This window comes from Metopolophium dirhodum, chromosome 5 (assembly GCF_019925205.1).
Source record: "Metopolophium dirhodum isolate CAU chromosome 5, ASM1992520v1, whole genome shotgun sequence".
Taxonomy (NCBI): Eukaryota; Metazoa; Arthropoda; class Insecta; order Hemiptera; family Aphididae; genus Metopolophium; species Metopolophium dirhodum.
This window is the reverse complement of record NC_083564.1, coordinates 8,115,594-8,135,159: the sequence shown is the minus strand read 5'-3', so window position 1 is coordinate 8,135,159 and position 19,566 is coordinate 8,115,594. Positions and strand designations below refer to the sequence as shown.

General features: G+C 29.2%; 2 protein-coding genes across 2 annotated transcripts; one reads left to right on the top strand and one right to left on the bottom strand.

The window, feature by feature from the left end:
- Nucleotides 1-306: 306 nt before the first annotated feature.
- LOC132944123 (glyoxalase domain-containing protein 4) lies at nucleotides 307-11,538 on the bottom strand. The gene is made up of 8 exons (XM_061013302.1): nucleotides 11,222-11,538; nucleotides 3,515-3,682; nucleotides 3,326-3,436; nucleotides 3,216-3,265; nucleotides 2,850-3,115; nucleotides 1,567-1,722; nucleotides 733-908; nucleotides 307-603 (listed from the first exon to the last, which is right to left on the bottom strand). Exons 3-8 carry the CDS (start codon nucleotides 3,410-3,412, stop codon nucleotides 478-480), a joined length of 861 nt encoding a protein of 286 aa, XP_060869285.1. The 5' UTR covers nucleotides 3,413-3,436; nucleotides 3,515-3,682; nucleotides 11,222-11,538; the 3' UTR covers nucleotides 307-477.
- LOC132944798 (uncharacterized) lies at nucleotides 4,610-17,760 on the top strand. Its single transcript, XM_061014307.1, has 17 exons — nucleotides 4,610-4,732; nucleotides 5,154-5,454; nucleotides 5,850-6,109; nucleotides 7,281-7,551; nucleotides 8,477-8,722; nucleotides 9,361-9,532; nucleotides 11,962-12,103; nucleotides 12,728-13,597; nucleotides 14,820-15,017; nucleotides 15,092-15,309; nucleotides 15,399-15,669; nucleotides 15,775-16,014; nucleotides 16,079-16,252; nucleotides 16,323-16,576; nucleotides 16,672-16,924; nucleotides 17,314-17,507; nucleotides 17,568-17,760. The coding sequence occupies exons 1-17, from the start codon at nucleotides 4,610-4,612 to the stop codon at nucleotides 17,758-17,760; spliced, it is 4,380 nt and encodes a 1,459-aa protein (XP_060870290.1).
- The last annotated feature ends 1,806 nt before the right edge of the window (nucleotides 17,761-19,566 follow it).

Below are 19,566 nucleotides of genomic sequence, written 5' to 3'. Positions count from 1 at the left end.
AGGTATTTACTCTCAATGTTTTACTATAGTTAATAATGAACAACCATATTACCATTATATTATTTAAAATTGTAAAGGTATTTATTAGAAGCATTGCAATTAATAATGTAAATATTTTTATGGTTTGTTATGAATTATAAATGTCTGAAAATGAATAATCTTATTATTTTCTGCTTTAAATAATATTCTTGTCTGTAAAATGAATACACCTAATGCCAAACATGAAATATCATATTATCTCTTATGAACATTAGATTTAGATTTTAGAATAATTAGATGAGTAGTTATGTTCAATATACAAGTACATATTATCAACAGTATTTTATTAGGTAATATATATTATATAATTTTAAAATAAGTTAACCCATTATCTCTAGTAAAATTGTATGTGTAAAAATATATAAAACTATAAATGTGTGTTGATTATACAAATTTAGAAACATAAATAAAAAAAAATGTTTTTGTAATCACATACATTTAGTTTTTCAATTTTCTTGCTTCATCTTTAACAATGTATTTATCTAATTGCTTTTCAGAACTTGCATCAAACTGAGATAACTCACGAAATTCTTTATCTCCAACAAAACATATTTCATGACCATCCTAAAAATTATATGAATTGATTATTTCACATGGATTTCATTCAAACATTTATGATAAAAAATAACTTACTGTAGAATAACAAATAAAATAAAATAATTTAATAATATACTATGAGGCAAAGAAACTTACAGGATCAGCAAAAATCACAACGGAAACTGAAGCTTTTCCTGGTGTGTCTAAGGTTACGAAAGGAGTTAAAATTTTATATTGATTATTTATAGCATTTTCTTGGTAACTTTCTAACTCAGATGTAGGAACTGCAAATGCTATTCTTCCATATCCTGTGGCATGGTTAATAGGCTCTCCTGAAAAAATGATAATAATATAATAGTATTTAATTGACAATTTTTATAATATACTAGCTGTTTAACTTGACTTCACCCTGGAAAAAATGGACAAATATAAAATACAGAACTATATTTCGGTTTTAGTGTATTTTTGTTTTTTTGTTTATGGGCGATTGCCTGTGGTGGATTGGATAATTATTAGGTATATTTTCGAACGTGGTTCTAATTATTACTTTCTAAAGTTTCTTGATATCTCTAACAATAATCAGTAAAAGTATCTTTTAATTTTTAAACAATGGTAACCTTATAAATATACAAATATATATATATATAAATATTTATACCAAATTTTGCACACATTTTGCACACATTTTCCTTGAGACCGAATGTTTATAGCTTTATACATATATATATATATAGGGTATATAATACATAATGTTATGTAACAAAATTCCTGTGCGAGCTTTCCTAGCCCTATAGGTTGAAAAATAAAGCTATAAACATTCGGTCTCAAGGAATATGTGTACAAAATTTGGTGCCAACTGGTTCAGTAGTATCCAAGTCTATAAGCCCCACCCAAACGTATATTCATTTTTTTATATACATAATATTATAAATAGATATTAAACAGTTCAAAAATACTTAATGAAAAAAGTAACCATATTTAAAAAATTACCAATATCTCTTAATTTCAATTTAGCTTGATCTTCGCCAAATCCTAATTCTATTGAAGATTCATTTTGATTGAAAATATTTAAGCCAAGTATTCCGTTCCAAAATTTCATAGATTTTGTCAAATTTGTAGATGATAACATGACATTTACAACAGGATCTAAAAAAATACAATTTGATTATAAATATAAAATTAAAATGTACCCAACTTATAAAACTCAGTTCTATATGAAATCAAAAAGACAACTATACAAACAATTTACCAAACAGTTTTTTTAAACAGTTTCATAATTATTTTCATAATAATTATCTTTAAGATGAAGAAAAACATCTGTTTTTCATAAAGTGTGTAATTAGTATGATGTATTTATGTAATTAAAAACCCAAATGTTAATTATACAAGTTGAATGATAGTGTACTACTACTAACATTACTTTTAAAAACTAATAAAAGAATAAAATACATTGTGTATTATTTGTCATACGAATGTAAGATTTAAAATTTTACTTAATACCAAAAAAATAGGATCTTAAAATTAAAAATTAAAAAAAAATGTTATATTCAATGAAATGTATGATGTATATAGTTTTATAAATATAATAACTATATTGTGTACAACTGTAGCATTAATAGTTGGTTTATAATAGCTATTGGTAGATTGGTCTATTTATTTTTCAATAATAAAATAGTAGAATGCCAATTATGACAGCCAGATATAAAAAGATGTACAAAATTGATAAAAAATCTTTAACACTAGATGGTAAAAGAAAAAAAAAAATTAAACAAAAACAGATATTCAGTAACGCTTTTGTTTTAAGAGTACCCACAGCTATAAATTATTTGAAAGTTTGAAACACATAAAACTGTGATTGTTAAAATGTAGGAACACAATAAATAGTTAAATAATTTAGCTGCATATAAATTATTTAAATATAAACAAGTTGATCTATTTGTATAGTATAATTTTTCTTATCAATGATTTAGTTTTTATATTTTATACCTAGTTATATACCTAAGTTTTTACTTTTTATAATAATGTTTTAAAATTATTGAGAATTATTTACAATTATAAAAGTATTGAATGTTTTGTTTTACATTCATTTATTTAATTTCTAGTACTTGAGTTATGCCTATTTATATAAAAACAATTAGTTCAATATAATTCAGAAAATGGGTAATTTTCTGTATCTTTAACAATAATATTATAATATTATATCATAAACCATGGTATAAGCATGTTAAATAATTTCTTTTAAGTTAAATCCTAAAAACGTTTAACTTACAAACCTTTATCAACGGGTTGAGGTTCATCAATCACATAAAACTTATATCCTCCCGGTGCTACAACATAAGACATATTGTCCTCAACATCAACAGGCCAACCGAGCGATTTAGCATTTTCTAACACTTTTGAAGATTTTAATGTTATTCCAAGGAAATCATTTCCAAGTTTGTAATCATCAACTCCATAGTTGTAGGTAAGTTCAATTACAAAATGAGTGTCTTCTGGTCCATATCCTACCATAGTCTTACTCCAACGGTTGTCATACGGTCTAATAAAATTGAATTGATAGAAATTATGTAAGTACTTGATTACATAACAAATATCTTATATTATTATGTTTATTTCACTTAAACTAAAAAATTACCGACCCGTTGCACGCTGCTTCACAGCCTTGGGTGAATTCTTCATGTCTCAATATCTACGAAAAAAAAGGTTAATAAATATTGAAGTAACTTGTTCATTTTTAGAAAATAATTACTTTCATTCCCAAAAGTTCTCTGAAAAACTTGATGGTTTTCGTTCTCTCGGCTATTTTAAACACGAAATGTAATGCGCGACAAGTCATCTCTATATAGTCAGTCAGTGGATTCTTTTGATTCAACGAGAAAAAATGTAGTATTTTATTTACTATATTGTCGTCACAAAACACGACGTAAAAAATACTTACTTTCAAAACGAACGGAAACTAATTATTACAGTACCCACTAAAGTAGTATAATAATAGTAGTTACTACTTTACTAGTTTAGTACCAAATACCGGACACCGATGTACACACAACACACTACACAGACAGTTGGAGGGGATCCGCTGACAAACCGGTTCGCTGTGGTTAATCTGAAATTAAAATGATTACGTCATCAAAATATTTTCTTGATACTTTATACTTTATACCTAAAGCCTAAAGGTACTTAGATAGACAGGTAGCTATGTACATATTATTTTCTGTAATAATCTGTACGTAGGTAAGAAAAAAATCAAAAATCAAGATTTAAAAAAAGATTTATGCAATCATAAAACGATTAAGAAGTAAATAACATTTATCCACAGTCCACACAGTTTGAGTACCCAAAAATCTGTGTATATTTTTTCGTTATTATATTTATATACATATTCATTACCAAAATGTCTGGTGCAGATGTGTAATTAGGATTTAGGACTTGGTTCGAAGCATTTAATTACACATTATTATAAGGCTTAGTCGCTTTAGTGATATAAGAATTAAACATTTTTAAATTACAAAGGTACTTCGAAAAAGGATATTATCTTTTTTTACGTGTATTGCAATTAGACAGGTAACAAATAAAAATGTTTTATTTCACACATACGATGCTTATGCCAACAAACATATTAATATACCATTTTTAATTTGTGCATTAAATAAGTATATTCCATGATACTTTTACATAATATTAAATAACTAATAATGTACTCAATGTCTCTAGGTATAAAATAAAAAAGATGTGTAACGTAAAAGCTGAACTTTACGTAGTTTCCGTGCTAAATAATTATTCAACAGAAATTTGAGCATAAATCAACAAGATTATATTTTTCGAACGCATGTTATTATTTTTATTTCTATGTTTATAATTATGATGAATATTGTAATAATCTCTATGACGATTCATAAATAGTTTATTCTAAATTTAATCATAATAGTGCCTACTTCACAATAATAATATAAAATATCAATGTATTCTGACGTTATGGTCGCGGCATAACTGTTATAATTAATAAGTAATAAACAGTATAAAATAAATCATTATGCATTCTGTGTCTGAAACAGGCAACGATAATGCAAAAAAATATTTCATAAATATTGACTTTGGTGCTGTCCCAGTTGGTTCTGTTCGTAAAAGATCAATCGATATAACCAACGATTTAAAAGCAAGTTCATATTTTTTTTTGCAGTTATTTTTAAAAAGTACTATGTTTATAATATTTTTTTATATACCATTATATTTGTATCTACTATTTATTCAATGGTTTTGCCAAAGATCTTTCTAAATTCTAAGTTGAATAAAATATAAAGCTTGTTGTCATAAAACCAATGAAAGAACCAACCTATATGATAAATATAATACCACTTTTAAACATTGAAAATAAGTATGTTTGTATTTAATTTATTTATTGTTATGTTAGTAGTACCTATTAAATGTACATTTTTAGTAGGAGCCTATATTTTATGAAAATTGTATTTGTTGATATGTAGGGTACCTACTTCGTACCTAATTAATATAATTACATGTCAAAAAGAGAACATCGACAAGAAATAATTTACACCGTATTATTATTATTTATTTTTTAGAAGGTCACAACATTTAAAGTAAAAAATAATAATGAATCTATGTACTTGGCTGATTCAATCGAATTTGAGCCATCAAAAACTCAAAAAATATGTCCAAACAAAAAAGCAACTTTTACAGTTATATTTTCTCCGAAATCTGAACTCATACAAAATACATTAGAGTACTTCACACTATTTTCGACAGACGATCAAATTAAAACGATTAATGACGAAGTTGCAGAGTGTGAATCACTGCAGAGTGAACACGGTGATGTCAAGACAATACAAAAAGTCACAGTATGCGTACAGGGATCATGTTACGGTAATTACAGCAGCTAGTCACTAAATAGTAAATATTAAATATTGAACTGTAGTCATAAATTATAACGAATTAAAAATTAATCATAGGTGTGTAATACGTATTATACAAATTTCGAAGGGTTTCGTAAAAAAATATGGTGAAATAGGCGAATATAACTATGATGCCACCATTTTAATTAGGTATAGATAGAACTGTATAGTATAAACATATATATAATATTACATTCATTATAAACATTAGTATACTAATGCTGTATATATATATTATAGCGTGTGTATAATGTGTATATTAAAGGGTCAAAGGGACCATTTTGTACTAATGTTCAATATAAAAGATATTATTAAATTACCAATACAGTACACAATATGCAATTTATATTTGCCTATTACATTAAGGCCCATCGGTGAAAATATCACCAACCAAAGTGTACATGTGTCGATCGGGAGGAGATGGGCCATCTATCAAATCCGTAAACCTAATAAACAGTTCCAAAATGCCTGGGCAGTATCACGTGCAATACGATTGGGCGAATTGTCCGATAAAATGTCATCCGTCGTTTGGAGTCGTCCAAAATCGTGTTCAGATAAAATTGGAACTGAAACCCGTTCAAATTGGATATTACTACAAACGACTTTACATTCTGATCGCGTACCACGTAAGCTCTATAGCACATATTATATAGTGACCATATTATAATATATATTATATATTATATATTTATATGTAGCGACTTATTTTTTTCATAAGATACACTGGATACAGTACCGTAATTCCTTAACTGATTACGATGTTAAATAATAATAGGTATATTTTTTTTTATTGAGTTAAGGATTCGACATCTATGGTCATTTTAAGAAAGTTATTTTAGTCGATTTTTACTGTGAGGAGGGGTAATCGGTAAAAAAAGTCCATTATGACAAAATTTGGACAAAAAGACCGGATTCATTTTTTGATTATCGGACATAAGTCCGAGCACATTTTTACTGCCACACAAAAAGTCCTAAAATACAAAATTGTCTCTGAATTTTTTGTTTAAATATTTTCATAACAAACTTTTCGTCAGGGACTCGTGGGGAGGGTAGGTACGGTTTGGAACACATGTATATGTGGCGAAGATTTGTCACTAAAAACCTGGGTGATCCGGTAACTGACGGCACAGACTGATGCTTGACCTTAGAACACTTATTAGTGATTGAGGTCATCCACCGCGCCACACCAGGCCACTAAATAATAATAATATGTAATACACATTTAAGCATTATTTTATTTAGAATTTAATATTTTTGATAGGTATCCTTAAAAACATTAAATTTGTGTTTCATTGTTCAACGGAAACTAACAGTAGATAATGAATACCATTTAGCGAGTAAATGATTTATTCAAACCCAAAATATGTTAGATTATTTTTAAAATTAAATAGAATTATAATATCAATAAATGATTTGTGATCAAGAGAAAAGTTATAAAACGTTTTTTTTAAATTTACTTTGGAGTTTACATCATATATAAGCTAGGTATTAAGCATTATTATTGTTGTTTTATGATCTTTGTATTCATATATTATATGTGTATCTTTGAAATATCTCGACAGTAATTATATAGACGTATACTTTGATATACTATTATGATGAAGTATACTTTATTAAAACTAATCGCGCTCTAATATACTCTACATTATATTATAAACCTACAAATATCAATATACCATACATAATGTACGGAGCCGTTAGTCATCACCGATTGGTAAAAATTCAAAAATCATAATTTTTTGGTCGGTTCCACAGCGTACAATGTAAGATATAGCCACATATAATATTATGTTGTAGCATCCCGTTTACGTTGACATATACGCATTTTCTGGTACAATGAAAATGGATCCGTTTTCGTACTTCAGGTCACCGTTTGGACCATTGCCGAAATCCGAAAACAAATACGCCGAATTCTTTAAAGACGTCGCGCACCCAAAGAACGACATACAACACCGAGTAACCGTGTTACCGAAAGAATTACGATTCGGTTACGTTAAGAATGCAAAATCCATGGTCTTTAACGTACGCAATGATTCCGACACGCTACTTTACATAAATTGGATACACGGTTAAGTATTAATTATATATTTATATTAGTCGCAAATTGTCGTATACCCATAACAAAAAATCTGTCCAGTACAGTCAAGTATGCACATATCACATATTATCTAATAGACTATGGTTAAATATTATTATTTATTACAAAACTTTATTTTTAAACGCGCGTTCGCTGTTATAAGAATTCTCAGTAAAACGCTTAAAAAAAATCAAAAATATACATTTTTGCATGATTTTCAACTATTTCTATATAAGTGCTAAATACTTTCTTTCGATCATAAACGAATATACGTAGTTGTCAAATCTGAATGGCAAATTTGTTTTAATATAATTTATCACATATTTATACACTTAAATTTATATTATTACTTCAGGGATTACTCTGCTATACCTACCTACATTTTATTACAAAAACGACTACTAAGTACTTCCTGTAACTTGTAAACAAACTAGTGATAGGAGTCTATAATTATTACCCTAATTAAGTATCTATATTACACATACCTATTGGTTATTATTGACCTTATTGTGTAATTTATACTTTTAAAATGTATATTAATATTTTAATCCCTCAAGTTAATCATAATATATATAGAAAACAAGATACATATTATATTGAATGCAAACACAAATTACAAGGAGACCTGGTAGCCGTGGTTAGCAACAATTTGCAGTTTGCACTATAGACTTAAAACTCTTATGCCTAAATACATAGGCGCAAATTGACTAAATTTTTTGAGGGAACACAAGCCCCCCCTCCCTATAGGCCATATTTCTCAGTACCACAGAATATAAAAATTAGTACTAATTACTAGATTTTGAACTGGGGGGACTTGACCGACATTTGGGGGGAGTCCCCCAAGCCTCCCCCTATTTGCGCCAATGCTTAAATATTAACTCGATGTATATATTAATATATTCTCTCTCATACACAGAACCCGGTAGTGATAACCCGTTTGCAATAAGTCCAAAACAGTTTTATATCGGTAGCCACGATACGAAAAGGCTGAAATGTGTTTTTCGACCAAAAATCGTTCCGAATATTTACTTTGTCGAGTTCGAAGCAACCGTCCATTTTGGAGCCGCCGACCCTCCACGGCCATTGAATTGTTACACTCAGTACGACGCATTTCCGAAGCCCACATATGTCGCTCCGATGAGCATTTCAATAACGGTCACCGGTACGCATACAGAAAGGGTGATCTATTTAACGTAAGACACTGGTACGAGTTTAAATAATCTTATTTCAAAAAATACCAACGTTTGTGAAAATGTTCTTTTTAAATAATTTTAAGTCGTTACAAAAGAACATTTTGGGAAAAATCTTATATTTTTTTACTCCTTTGAATGACAACACATACATTTTAAATTTAATTTTCTGAAGTAGAGTATTTCCGATCTATACAAATCAATCCTGAGCAGTATACCACCACAACAAAACTTTAAATAGGTGCTTATAAGTTATAACTCATAAACTACTCTTCTAAAATTTGATATTTATACATCGAAGTATACTATAAAAAATATTCTGCTTGGGAATAAGGTATTTCAAAAATACTTGATGTGATTAAAAAAGTAAAAATATCAAAAATGTTAACAATAGGAAAAATATTGTTTTTAACGACTTGGAGAAGTGTAAAAATAATATTTTCGAAAACGTTAGTGTTTTCCGAAATAATGAGTGTCTTGCATTAAATGAATAATCCAGTATACATATATAATAATATAATATATTCAAGTCTCCTTTGCCTATGTTGATCGAAGCGATAACATCGGCGTACGCGTATCTATTCTCGAATAAAATTGTACTGATATCCAGGCCATTCTTCCGAAAATCCTTTTACCGGATGGAAATCGACATGTAAACTCAAGAACAGCGTGATAGTAATGCCGCCGACTGTGCCGGCTTCTAAGCCCGAATTTGCCACGCTGTTGATTAAAAGAATCGTCCAAGTGCCGACGACGTTTGAATTACGACCGCCTAATAAATCGTAAGTAATAATATCGAGAGCAATAGTGCATATTTTTTGCTTATTTATAAGAACCTTGATAATTTGATATGCATATTATTTGAGAGAATATTTCATAATAATTCCTACCCACTTATTGTACGTGTAACTGTGTAAGGATTATAAACTTATAGTTATTAAATGGTAAAATCTATTTTTTTTAATAAATTTTAATTGAAAAAGAAATAATATATCTAAAATGGTTGGAATTTTGAATGAGCCAATTTTTCAAAATAATAATTCAAAAATTGAAAAAACAGTAGTTAGGAGATGCTTTGTGATAGTATATTTTGTTTATAAATAGTGATTTTTTATATAGGTAAGTAGTTTATATTTTGTATACAGCATACTAAATTATATCTTTGAAAACAAGTAAGATAATTTTTAGTTGTAATGTCATAAGTGACAAACTATAAAGTAGGTATCATAATAATTAGTAGGTATAACCAGTTTAATATCTAGTAAAGTAATAATAACAACTTTTGTCTTAAGTTTTAATGATCAGTGTTTTTCAGAAGAAAAATAAATCATTGAGAGGCCACAGAATCTAAAATAAATTAGTTATACAGTTTAACATGTTTTATTATGCTAATTGTTATTGTTTTTAAGAAAATATACTATAATAGAGTTCATTAAATAGAAGGTTGGTAGTTGGTAGTTCCCATGCTATTGACCACTATTATCATAAAGACTTGCAAATGTTTTCATTATATCAGAGGTCTAGTAAATGTTCAATCAATAATTTCGGGCTTCCGTCTTCAGACGCAAGAAGTCCAACATTAATTAAATCATAGTAATAATAATAAACTGTATTACCACTATAATTTACATAATTAGGATCGCATATTAATGTATTTACAAGTTTTTAAATCAATAGCCTAAATTTTATAAATTGTATAACCAGTATAGTAAACTATTTGTGTACCTACCAGTTAAATAGTTTTCTTAGTAAAATGGGGTCACTTTGATTTCGTGCTGCTACTTTGATACACTTATATTTTTATTCAGCAGAGTACCATGACAATTTGATTTTTTTGAAAATGGATTTGAAAATGGACTTAGACATCACATTAAGAAATGTAGGTATCAAAGTTGCCCACAACATTGTGTAACTTTGATAGCATTTTAAAAAGATTAATATTTCAAAAGATAACATCAGAAATTTGAAAATTAAAACGTTAAAAAAATTAAGCACTTAACAGTTGAAAATCATTAGGGTAAATAGCAAAATAAAGAGGAATGTGGAGAATATATTGTATAGTAATAACAGAGGATTTGTCATCATTTATACAACCACAAAAATAATAGAGTTAACAACCAAAAAATGATCCTTTCCTGGACTCAGTATGCTTTTTCTGATCCAGAATCTGTGGTCATTTAATTTTGAGGAGTGACAAAAATGCGATTTCGAGAGATAAAAGTGCATAATTTCATTAGTTAATTTATAATTTATAATTAATATAATATTCACGGCATAAAATCTCAAATAAATAAAATAAAATTGGTATATTCAATAATAAATCTTGAAATATTAATCAAAAAATAAATTTTTAGTAGGTACATAGCTATAAACAAAAATGCATATTTGGTAAAACCTTAATTCTATGAGTCATCTACCTTAATAATAAGATATAAAAAAAATAATTACTGCCAAACGGTATCGATCATTACCTCAATAATACTTGACACAAATCCAAACGCAAAACAATAACTTCAAAAAAAGTTTAAAAATTTAACATACATTCAAAACTTGAAGAAACGGAATTATCTTTTTATTCAATTCAATGTAAATGTACTTATTAATGTTAAATATAACTGGTTAGGTAATAAAGCTTTCCTTATTTGTTATGTTTACTAATGTTTTAAACAACATTGAGTCTGAAAACTGAAAAATACAGTTCTAGACTAATAGCAAATACCTACTTTAAAGTTAAAACTTAAAATGAGTAATTAATTAATGTATTTGGTTGTAAACTTGTAACTTTTAGTTAGAAAACTGAAAACAACAATGATAATATGATAAGATATCAATGTTATGATTTTATCAAAGAATTTAACAGTATGACCATTTAAAAGGTTAGAATGATACTCTTAAATTGTATTAATTATAATTCATAATACTGATAATACACAGATATTTTATTAAAAGGACTAGCGCTCTTTTTTGGACAAAAATAAAATAATTTTTTATAAGATTTAAGATACTTTTAACTTTTAAGTATATCTTAAGATTTAAATCGTGGTCGAAATCTAATACCAACGGCAAAGTGGCAGCTCTATCTTTATGTATCTCTTAATTAATTATATATACACATTATATGGTCATATACGACTCATAATATGGATATGGATATGGACCGCGGTACTACCTATGAGTTGTGAAGCACTGACGTTAAATATTTACATTTTAGAATATTCTTAGCAAAACCCATGATGGGAATGATAAATAGCGATTACCAAATTGTAGTGTTTCAACTAATGAAAACGAGCAATAAAGAGTCGCTTTTCGCCGAACGTTGGAGCATAGTGTTCGATGGTTTCAAAAATAATTCGGTACAGTATCTATATTAAATATTAATATATTATAATTATTAATTAATAATATATCTACTAATTTCGATGTCAGTGGCGTATCTGTGTGGTTTGATGAGTGGATGAAGCAATCCCCCCTTTTTTAAATTAATTATAACCAATCTAATTTTCATTATTCATAATAATTGTAAAAAATAACTCATCACTTCGGTAGGTACTTGAATTTTAAAACTTTACTTTAAAAGTCGAACGTCATGTTATATTATATAAGATAAATAAATGTCATTGAAAAGAATTTCTTTCGTCACTGAATAACTGCACTGTATAGTGTATAGGTAACTCATACCTAATCGATATTGTTGATTGATTGAGTATATAATGTTAAAAAGTGGGTTGCGTCAATCGGTTTTTTGTATAGCAGAGAGGGCGACGCGGACGTATATCAAGGGCTATAAATATATAGCTTCTATACAATCTAACCGGCCTCAAACGAGAGTTTTATCTCCACCCCCCCCCCCCCCCCCCACAAACAAACAAACACAAACAATTTTCAAAATGTATACGGAGTCTAAAATGCACCACTGTACAGCGGGCATGGTGTATAGATGAATTCGATGAAAATAGAAAACCAACCCCCGGTTGCAGGTCACCATAGACATCTACGCGAGCTCGGAATTCGGGTGCGTGACGATCGGCGAGCGGAATCGCGTGGAAGTGCCGAACGACGTGCAAGTGGGGTGCGAAATGCGGGACGAGTGCGTACCGATGGTCAATACGACCAGACATTGGTTGCGGTACTGCATAGATGTGAGCGGTGAGCATCACTCGGTAAACAACGAGCTGATGGAGCTGCCGTCCACTAAACGTCGTTATTCGTGGTGTTCGTTGGTCGAGCAAGGAATCGATGACGAAGAGAACGGTGTCGAGACGGAAAACGACGTCGGATCGGAAAACGGCGACGGATCGGAAAACGGCGACGGATCGGAAAACGACGGCGGATCGGAAAACGACGGCGGGTCGGAAAACGACGGCGGATCGGGAAATGATAACGATGATGGATTGGAAAAAGACGCCGGACCAGAAAATCATGATGCACCGGAAAAGCACGTCGGGCCGGAAAATGACGCCAGATCGGAGTGCGCCGAACCGGAGGGGGAAGGCGGACCTGAAGATGACGACGAGAGTTCGTCGACAGTGACGAATCGGAGCTATGACATGTATTCAATCACATCTTCGATGGCGTCTCCGACGAAGTTCGGACGACAGTCGTCGACGTGGCGGGCCGGACTTGAGAAGACGACGCCGTGGCCGTTCGTGTTTGAGTTCGATGCGGTAGTCGGCGAATTGGGACCCAACGAGAGACGCAACTTAGGGCTGTCGTTCCGCCCGACGGCGAACCTGACGTACACGGCCGACGCGACGTGCTATTTAACGTGCGACCGCGACGACTATCCCAAAATCGTCAACGCGCTACCCGTCACCATTGACGGCACCGGATGCAGAACGCAGTTCCAGGTGAGCTTGAAAACCGTCACCATCAATCACCGTCGAATAAGGTGTAAATTATTAAAATATTTTCTAAAAACATATTTGGACGAGTAACAAAGCGTGATAAATGTGTACGTTACCTAATATAACTATTTAATAATATTTTCATAATACCAATATATATATTATAAATTGGTGTCTTTAAAGAGCGTGGTGTATCGGTCATGGTATTTTTATTTTTTTTTTCCGAACAATTCATATCAAGTAATAAGTATCATAATTATATTATACACAGTCAAAAAATATCATATGTATATAGGTGGAGATTTGATAGAACATACCTCTATTATTATTATTTATCGCCATAAATACGAGAAATTTAAAAAAAAAACATAAATAATAATTTTAATAGCTTTTAAGAAGACGCCATACCCGACGTTTTATTATTTTAAAATGTTCAAACAAATAACAATTTACTATTTTAAAATGCTCATAATTAATACTCGCTTTAACATTAAAACATTAAAAAATATCTTTGTTATCGACTAGATCATTTTCTAACTTCTAAATTTGGTAATAGGTCAATTCACTATAAAATTAAACATAACCGAGTTAATTTAATTATCAGCTATTCAGTCATTCAGAATCTACAATTCGCTATGTCATGCGCTTGTAAGACAGAAACAATCGGAACGCATTCGGGTATGCGTATGGCGTCCTCTTAATATAATATATCTATAATTCTTTCAATATGCAAATATTTTCTAAGTGTAATATAGAACAATTATTAAAACTGTTATGTAATGTTCTTGTACGTAGTAGTATTTTGTTATTTGTAATGCGCATAGCAGAGATAATGCGTTTGCAAGTAATTGTTGCCGTACTAGGTTAATTGTAAAAACATAATAGTTTTTTGTAAAAGTTTAGATAAGTTAGGGTATAATTATTGTATAGCTAATGTTTTTTTTTAAACATCACCATTTATTAAATTTTTGGCCATTCATGATTTCTTAATATACTGCTAGCAATCTTGGCCAAGTTATGTAAAATAAATTTTTTATTCACTAGTTATGTAGTGATAATAGCATGCAGATACAATCATTTTGACTTTTGAGGTGCCAAAGTTCCCCCCTTACATTCGATTAACACAAACAAACAAAATAAATGGTTTGTTAGTATATTACATTTTTAACATCACATAATGTTCTTTCTTCGACAAATAAACTAAACCTACTTTCTTTGACTTTAGATAACGCCAGAAAATTGTTATTTGAACAATATGATAGTAAACGTGGAAAGAACACAACGGTTTATAATTGAAAATAAAAATCGTTCTTACGCAAACATTAAATTTGTTACAACTCCAGCAAGTTCTATGATTCGGCCTACACCAACTTGTAAAATAAATCCACAAACTTTTCGATTCACGCCTCAGCAATATCAGTGTGTACGTTAATCGTTTTTAAGTTTTAACATTCTCAGTGGTAGCACGTGTATACATTTATGTTACGTTATTTTTAGAAAATGGATTTATCTATGTACCCTACAGAGTTGGGATTTCAAACGTTTTTCGTCAACATACAGTTTGATCCTAAAGTGGAATCTTATCCGGAAAACGAGAATACAATAACGGTGAGTATGAACGTCATAACGTGTGCACTGCAAATCTTAAGAATATTTAACGACTCTATACCTTATTTCGGAAGATTGACTTTGAACAAGCTTTTTCACTGCCTAAAGTAATTATAACAAATATTAACAAGAGAGGTCGTAAGTGCAGTACATATATATTAGGTATTATATTATATAAGCACAAAACTGATTACAGGATAAACAACGAACTCGGTGAAGTTTATAAAAAAAATATATCACCATTAATATGGACTATACCTGCAATTTTTGAATCGAGCACTTTTGACATTCAGTTATATAATTATTCTAAAGTACCAATTAGTTGGGAAATAAAATACAACGAATGCATAAAATGCACATCGGAGAACAAACACAATAATAATAATAATCATAAGAACTGCATTACTCTTTCCAATAAATGTGTGCACTACAAGAGTATAAGAATCACTCCAACTGTAAACATGAAAGTAATGCAAAACAAATTTCTTTGTAATTACTAACTACCTTTGTAGTATGTTTATTCTTAGTTAATCAATATAATATGTATACTTATGACAATGACACCGTTTTAGATGGACAATTTTTCAAAAATGCAAATTGAATTAAACACAATAGATAAAGATGGAGCTAATTTGAATTATAAATGGTCAATTGGAGTTTATAAAACGTTATTTTATAATACTGAGTTGCTAATAGAAACTAAAACGTTCAAAGACGGTTTGATATCGTTTGATCCAAAATACGGAACAACCGAACAATTAGAATTCAATTTTTTACCAATATACATAGCTCATCCTAATCCACCAGCACAAGTTCATTATGACATTATCTCGTTATGTAATCAATAATAGTATAATAATTATTTATACTTTGCAGGCTTTTTGGATGTATAATAGCAATAATGACAACATAACATATTCAATAATTGATGATTCATTAACACCCGCGCATCCATACTTCCGTTGTTTAAACCCAAGTGGAGTATTCAACTCTAAATCAGTACATCCAATACTATTTGTATTTTCACCCGACAGACTATGTGCATTTGAGGTAGTTTATGTAACAAAATAATTTAATGGAACTAAAAATGTTTAAAATAAATAAAATTATATTTTTATAGGCTACAATTATGTTACTAACAAATAGATATTACAAACGCCAAATAACCCTTTTAGGACAAGGAGAATCTTATACCAGAACCACTATTTCACCAGGGCATAGCTTGTCATCATTTTTACCAATTCAAAATGATAAACAAATATTTTTATCAACAGAAAATATAATACTTACACCAATATTTACATTATCAAATATTAAATCCTTGTTTTGCCTTTATAATAACAGCGATGAAGAAATTATTTACGAGTGGAAAAAGTATGATTTTTTTATTTAATTGATATAGGTAGTTCAAAATTAATATTTATAATGATAATATTACAAATTTAAAATATTAAAATAATGCGATGTAGGTGTACGGTCAACGACATTTTAACAGCTATTATATGTCCACTTAAAGGAAATTTAAAAAAACACGGAAGTCAAGTATTTGAAATATCCATTACCAGTTTTAATCAACCAGCTATTTTAACAATAATGTTGAATATTAGCTATAAGTTAGTTTCTGAAATTGAAAATTATGAACGGTCGTTAAGAAACTATAATATAAATAAAGAAAGACTTGAAGGGTATTTTAAAATTGACGAATGCGGCAATTATAAATCAGTAAGAATTTTAAATGTCCATCTATAAAATATAATTCTAATCCAATTTTTATTTTTATTTGGCTTACTAAATTTTGGCTCACTTATCTAATCGAATTAAAAAATTAATAAATGCACCTATATTATATTATGATGTATTTTAGTGTTTATATAATAACGAATAAGATTAATTAAATTAAAGATTACAATTAACACGACGTATTCAATGCACTGCTCGCTGTAATACATAAAAAAAAACGGTTAAGTAGCTTTAATTTATATATCTAAGAGGTGTATATTTTGATTGTATCTGGTCATTGAGTAGGTCACCATTCAGATTTTGATTATAATTTTACACACTTACTTAATACCTATCTACTATAAAATATATCTACTATGAAATGTTTTTAGAAACTAAACATGAAAATAGAAAAACAGCCACAAGAAAAACATTTAGTCTTATATGTACATGTTAGAATAAACGATGAATTTAGTAAATGGATAAATGAAGCAAAATATAACATAAAAAGGCACAATTTTCAACAAGAGAAAAGAATTATAAAACAAAAATTGGTCTGTTCGGATAACTTTAAAAATATGCTATGGTAAATTTATCAATTTATAATTAAAAATAACCGTGATTTAATAAGGTTAAACTATTTTAGGGATGTGGTGGATAAAGTTTGTTCAAAAGAAATTGAAAGTAAGCCATTATATTATCATCAATTGAAAAATTCAAAACAAAACCATCAAAACAATATATCAAAAACAACTAAAAATAACCTGGAAACTATTTTAACATCACTTATTAGAGACAGTTTGATTAGTATATACCCATTAAATACATGGAAATACTAATAATGAATAATGATAATATTATACCTATATATTGCTTAATAATACTTTCAAATTTCAATATAATAGATTTATTAATTTTCGATTAAACTAAATATTAAAATAAATAAATTTTTTTATATATACACCTCAAGCTCAATTACTACAGTTATTCAGTAATATAATTGGTGTTTTTAAAGATACATTAAAGAAATATTATATTAAAGTTTTATACAAATTATTTTAAATATGACACATGAAAAGTGACATGTGATTACATGTGATATAAAACTATGTGCACCCCTTTGTTATGGGTAACTGGAGTACTGGAGCAGGTTCGTCTCTTTGAGGGATTAAAAAAGAATCGATATCATCAGCTCTAGGTTGGATGGTATAACCACATTATAGTATTTCATACATATTGTAAGGAAGCATCAATCTATCTCTGGAGTCTTCGGTTTGACTGTAATTTCGGTAATGAAAAATTAAATGCATTATTTTCATTTTTTTGACTTACCTTATTTTAAAATCATGCAGTATTTAAGGTAAGTTAGCAATTAACCTAGCCCAAAAAAATAATAGACACGTACGATGATTTTTCATAATATACTGCGTAAGTACATCCTATAATTGTTTGGGTCAGTGGCGTGCTCGGGGGGGGGGGGGGGGGGGAGGTTAGGGGTTATATCGACCTCCTCCATTGTCTTTTTTTTACCAACCTACAGAAAACAACTTATTAGTTATTACAGCTGTTAAGTGTCATTAATTTTTCTAAATTATTAATTTTACTCGTTGAGTCAACAAGCTTGAAATTTAATACGAGGCTCCTAATATATTCTTACAATGGCAGTTGAAAAATATTAAAAACACATAAACACAATTTTTTTTTAAAAAATGTATTAAACTTAAAACTTAAAAAGTAGGTAAGTGGATGTCACTCTGCTGTATAGTAGGTTACAAGTGGGCCAATGAATAATAATGGATTAGGACTATTAAACTTGAATTCAATGATATAATATCATTGTATAAGAAAAACGATTCTGAGCGGAGACGGTTTGTCAGTATGGATATTTTATATTGTTATTATTTATTACCTATAGCCTTTAAGTTGAATTAATATTATAATATTATTATTTTTTATTCGTTTATATGGTGATGAACAAAGCGTTAAAAATTTAAATCATGTTTTTAGTGGTTTTCCGTGGTTTTTCCGTGGTTTTTCCGTGGCATTAAATTACTATTGAGTAAATTGAAAAATTACCTCTTTAAAGTACCATCTTGATCCAATTTGCTAAAATATAAGATACTTTATGTTGAAATCAAAGCACTCCTTTTGGTAGAAATTTTGTATCCGGAATAAAAAAAATAAGCAAAAACCACAAGCTTCTAAAATGATTTTGTAGTTAAAAATGTATATATATTAATAATAACAATATAAGTATAATATAAAATATCCTAGGCTGCCAAACCGTCTTTGCTCAGAACCGTTTTTTTCACACATGATATAAATAATTGAATTCAAATTTACAGTCACCCACTTGTAGCCTACTGTACAGCAGAGCGACTAACACTTACCCGCTTTTTTTTTGTTTATTTAAAAAAAAAATGTTGTCCCTCCCCCATTTTAAATTACTGGGCACGCCACTGGTTTGGGTATTAAGTACGGATTTTCGAAGATTTACATCATGTACGAGTAAAATTATTTGTGTTGTTGACACAAAGTGACTTGTGAGGTTGTGGCATGTTTAGAGACAGGTACTACAAATATTGGTATAGGCCTAGGGGTATAAGGGCATAATGCATCTGGCATACGCAACTAAATACTCATCA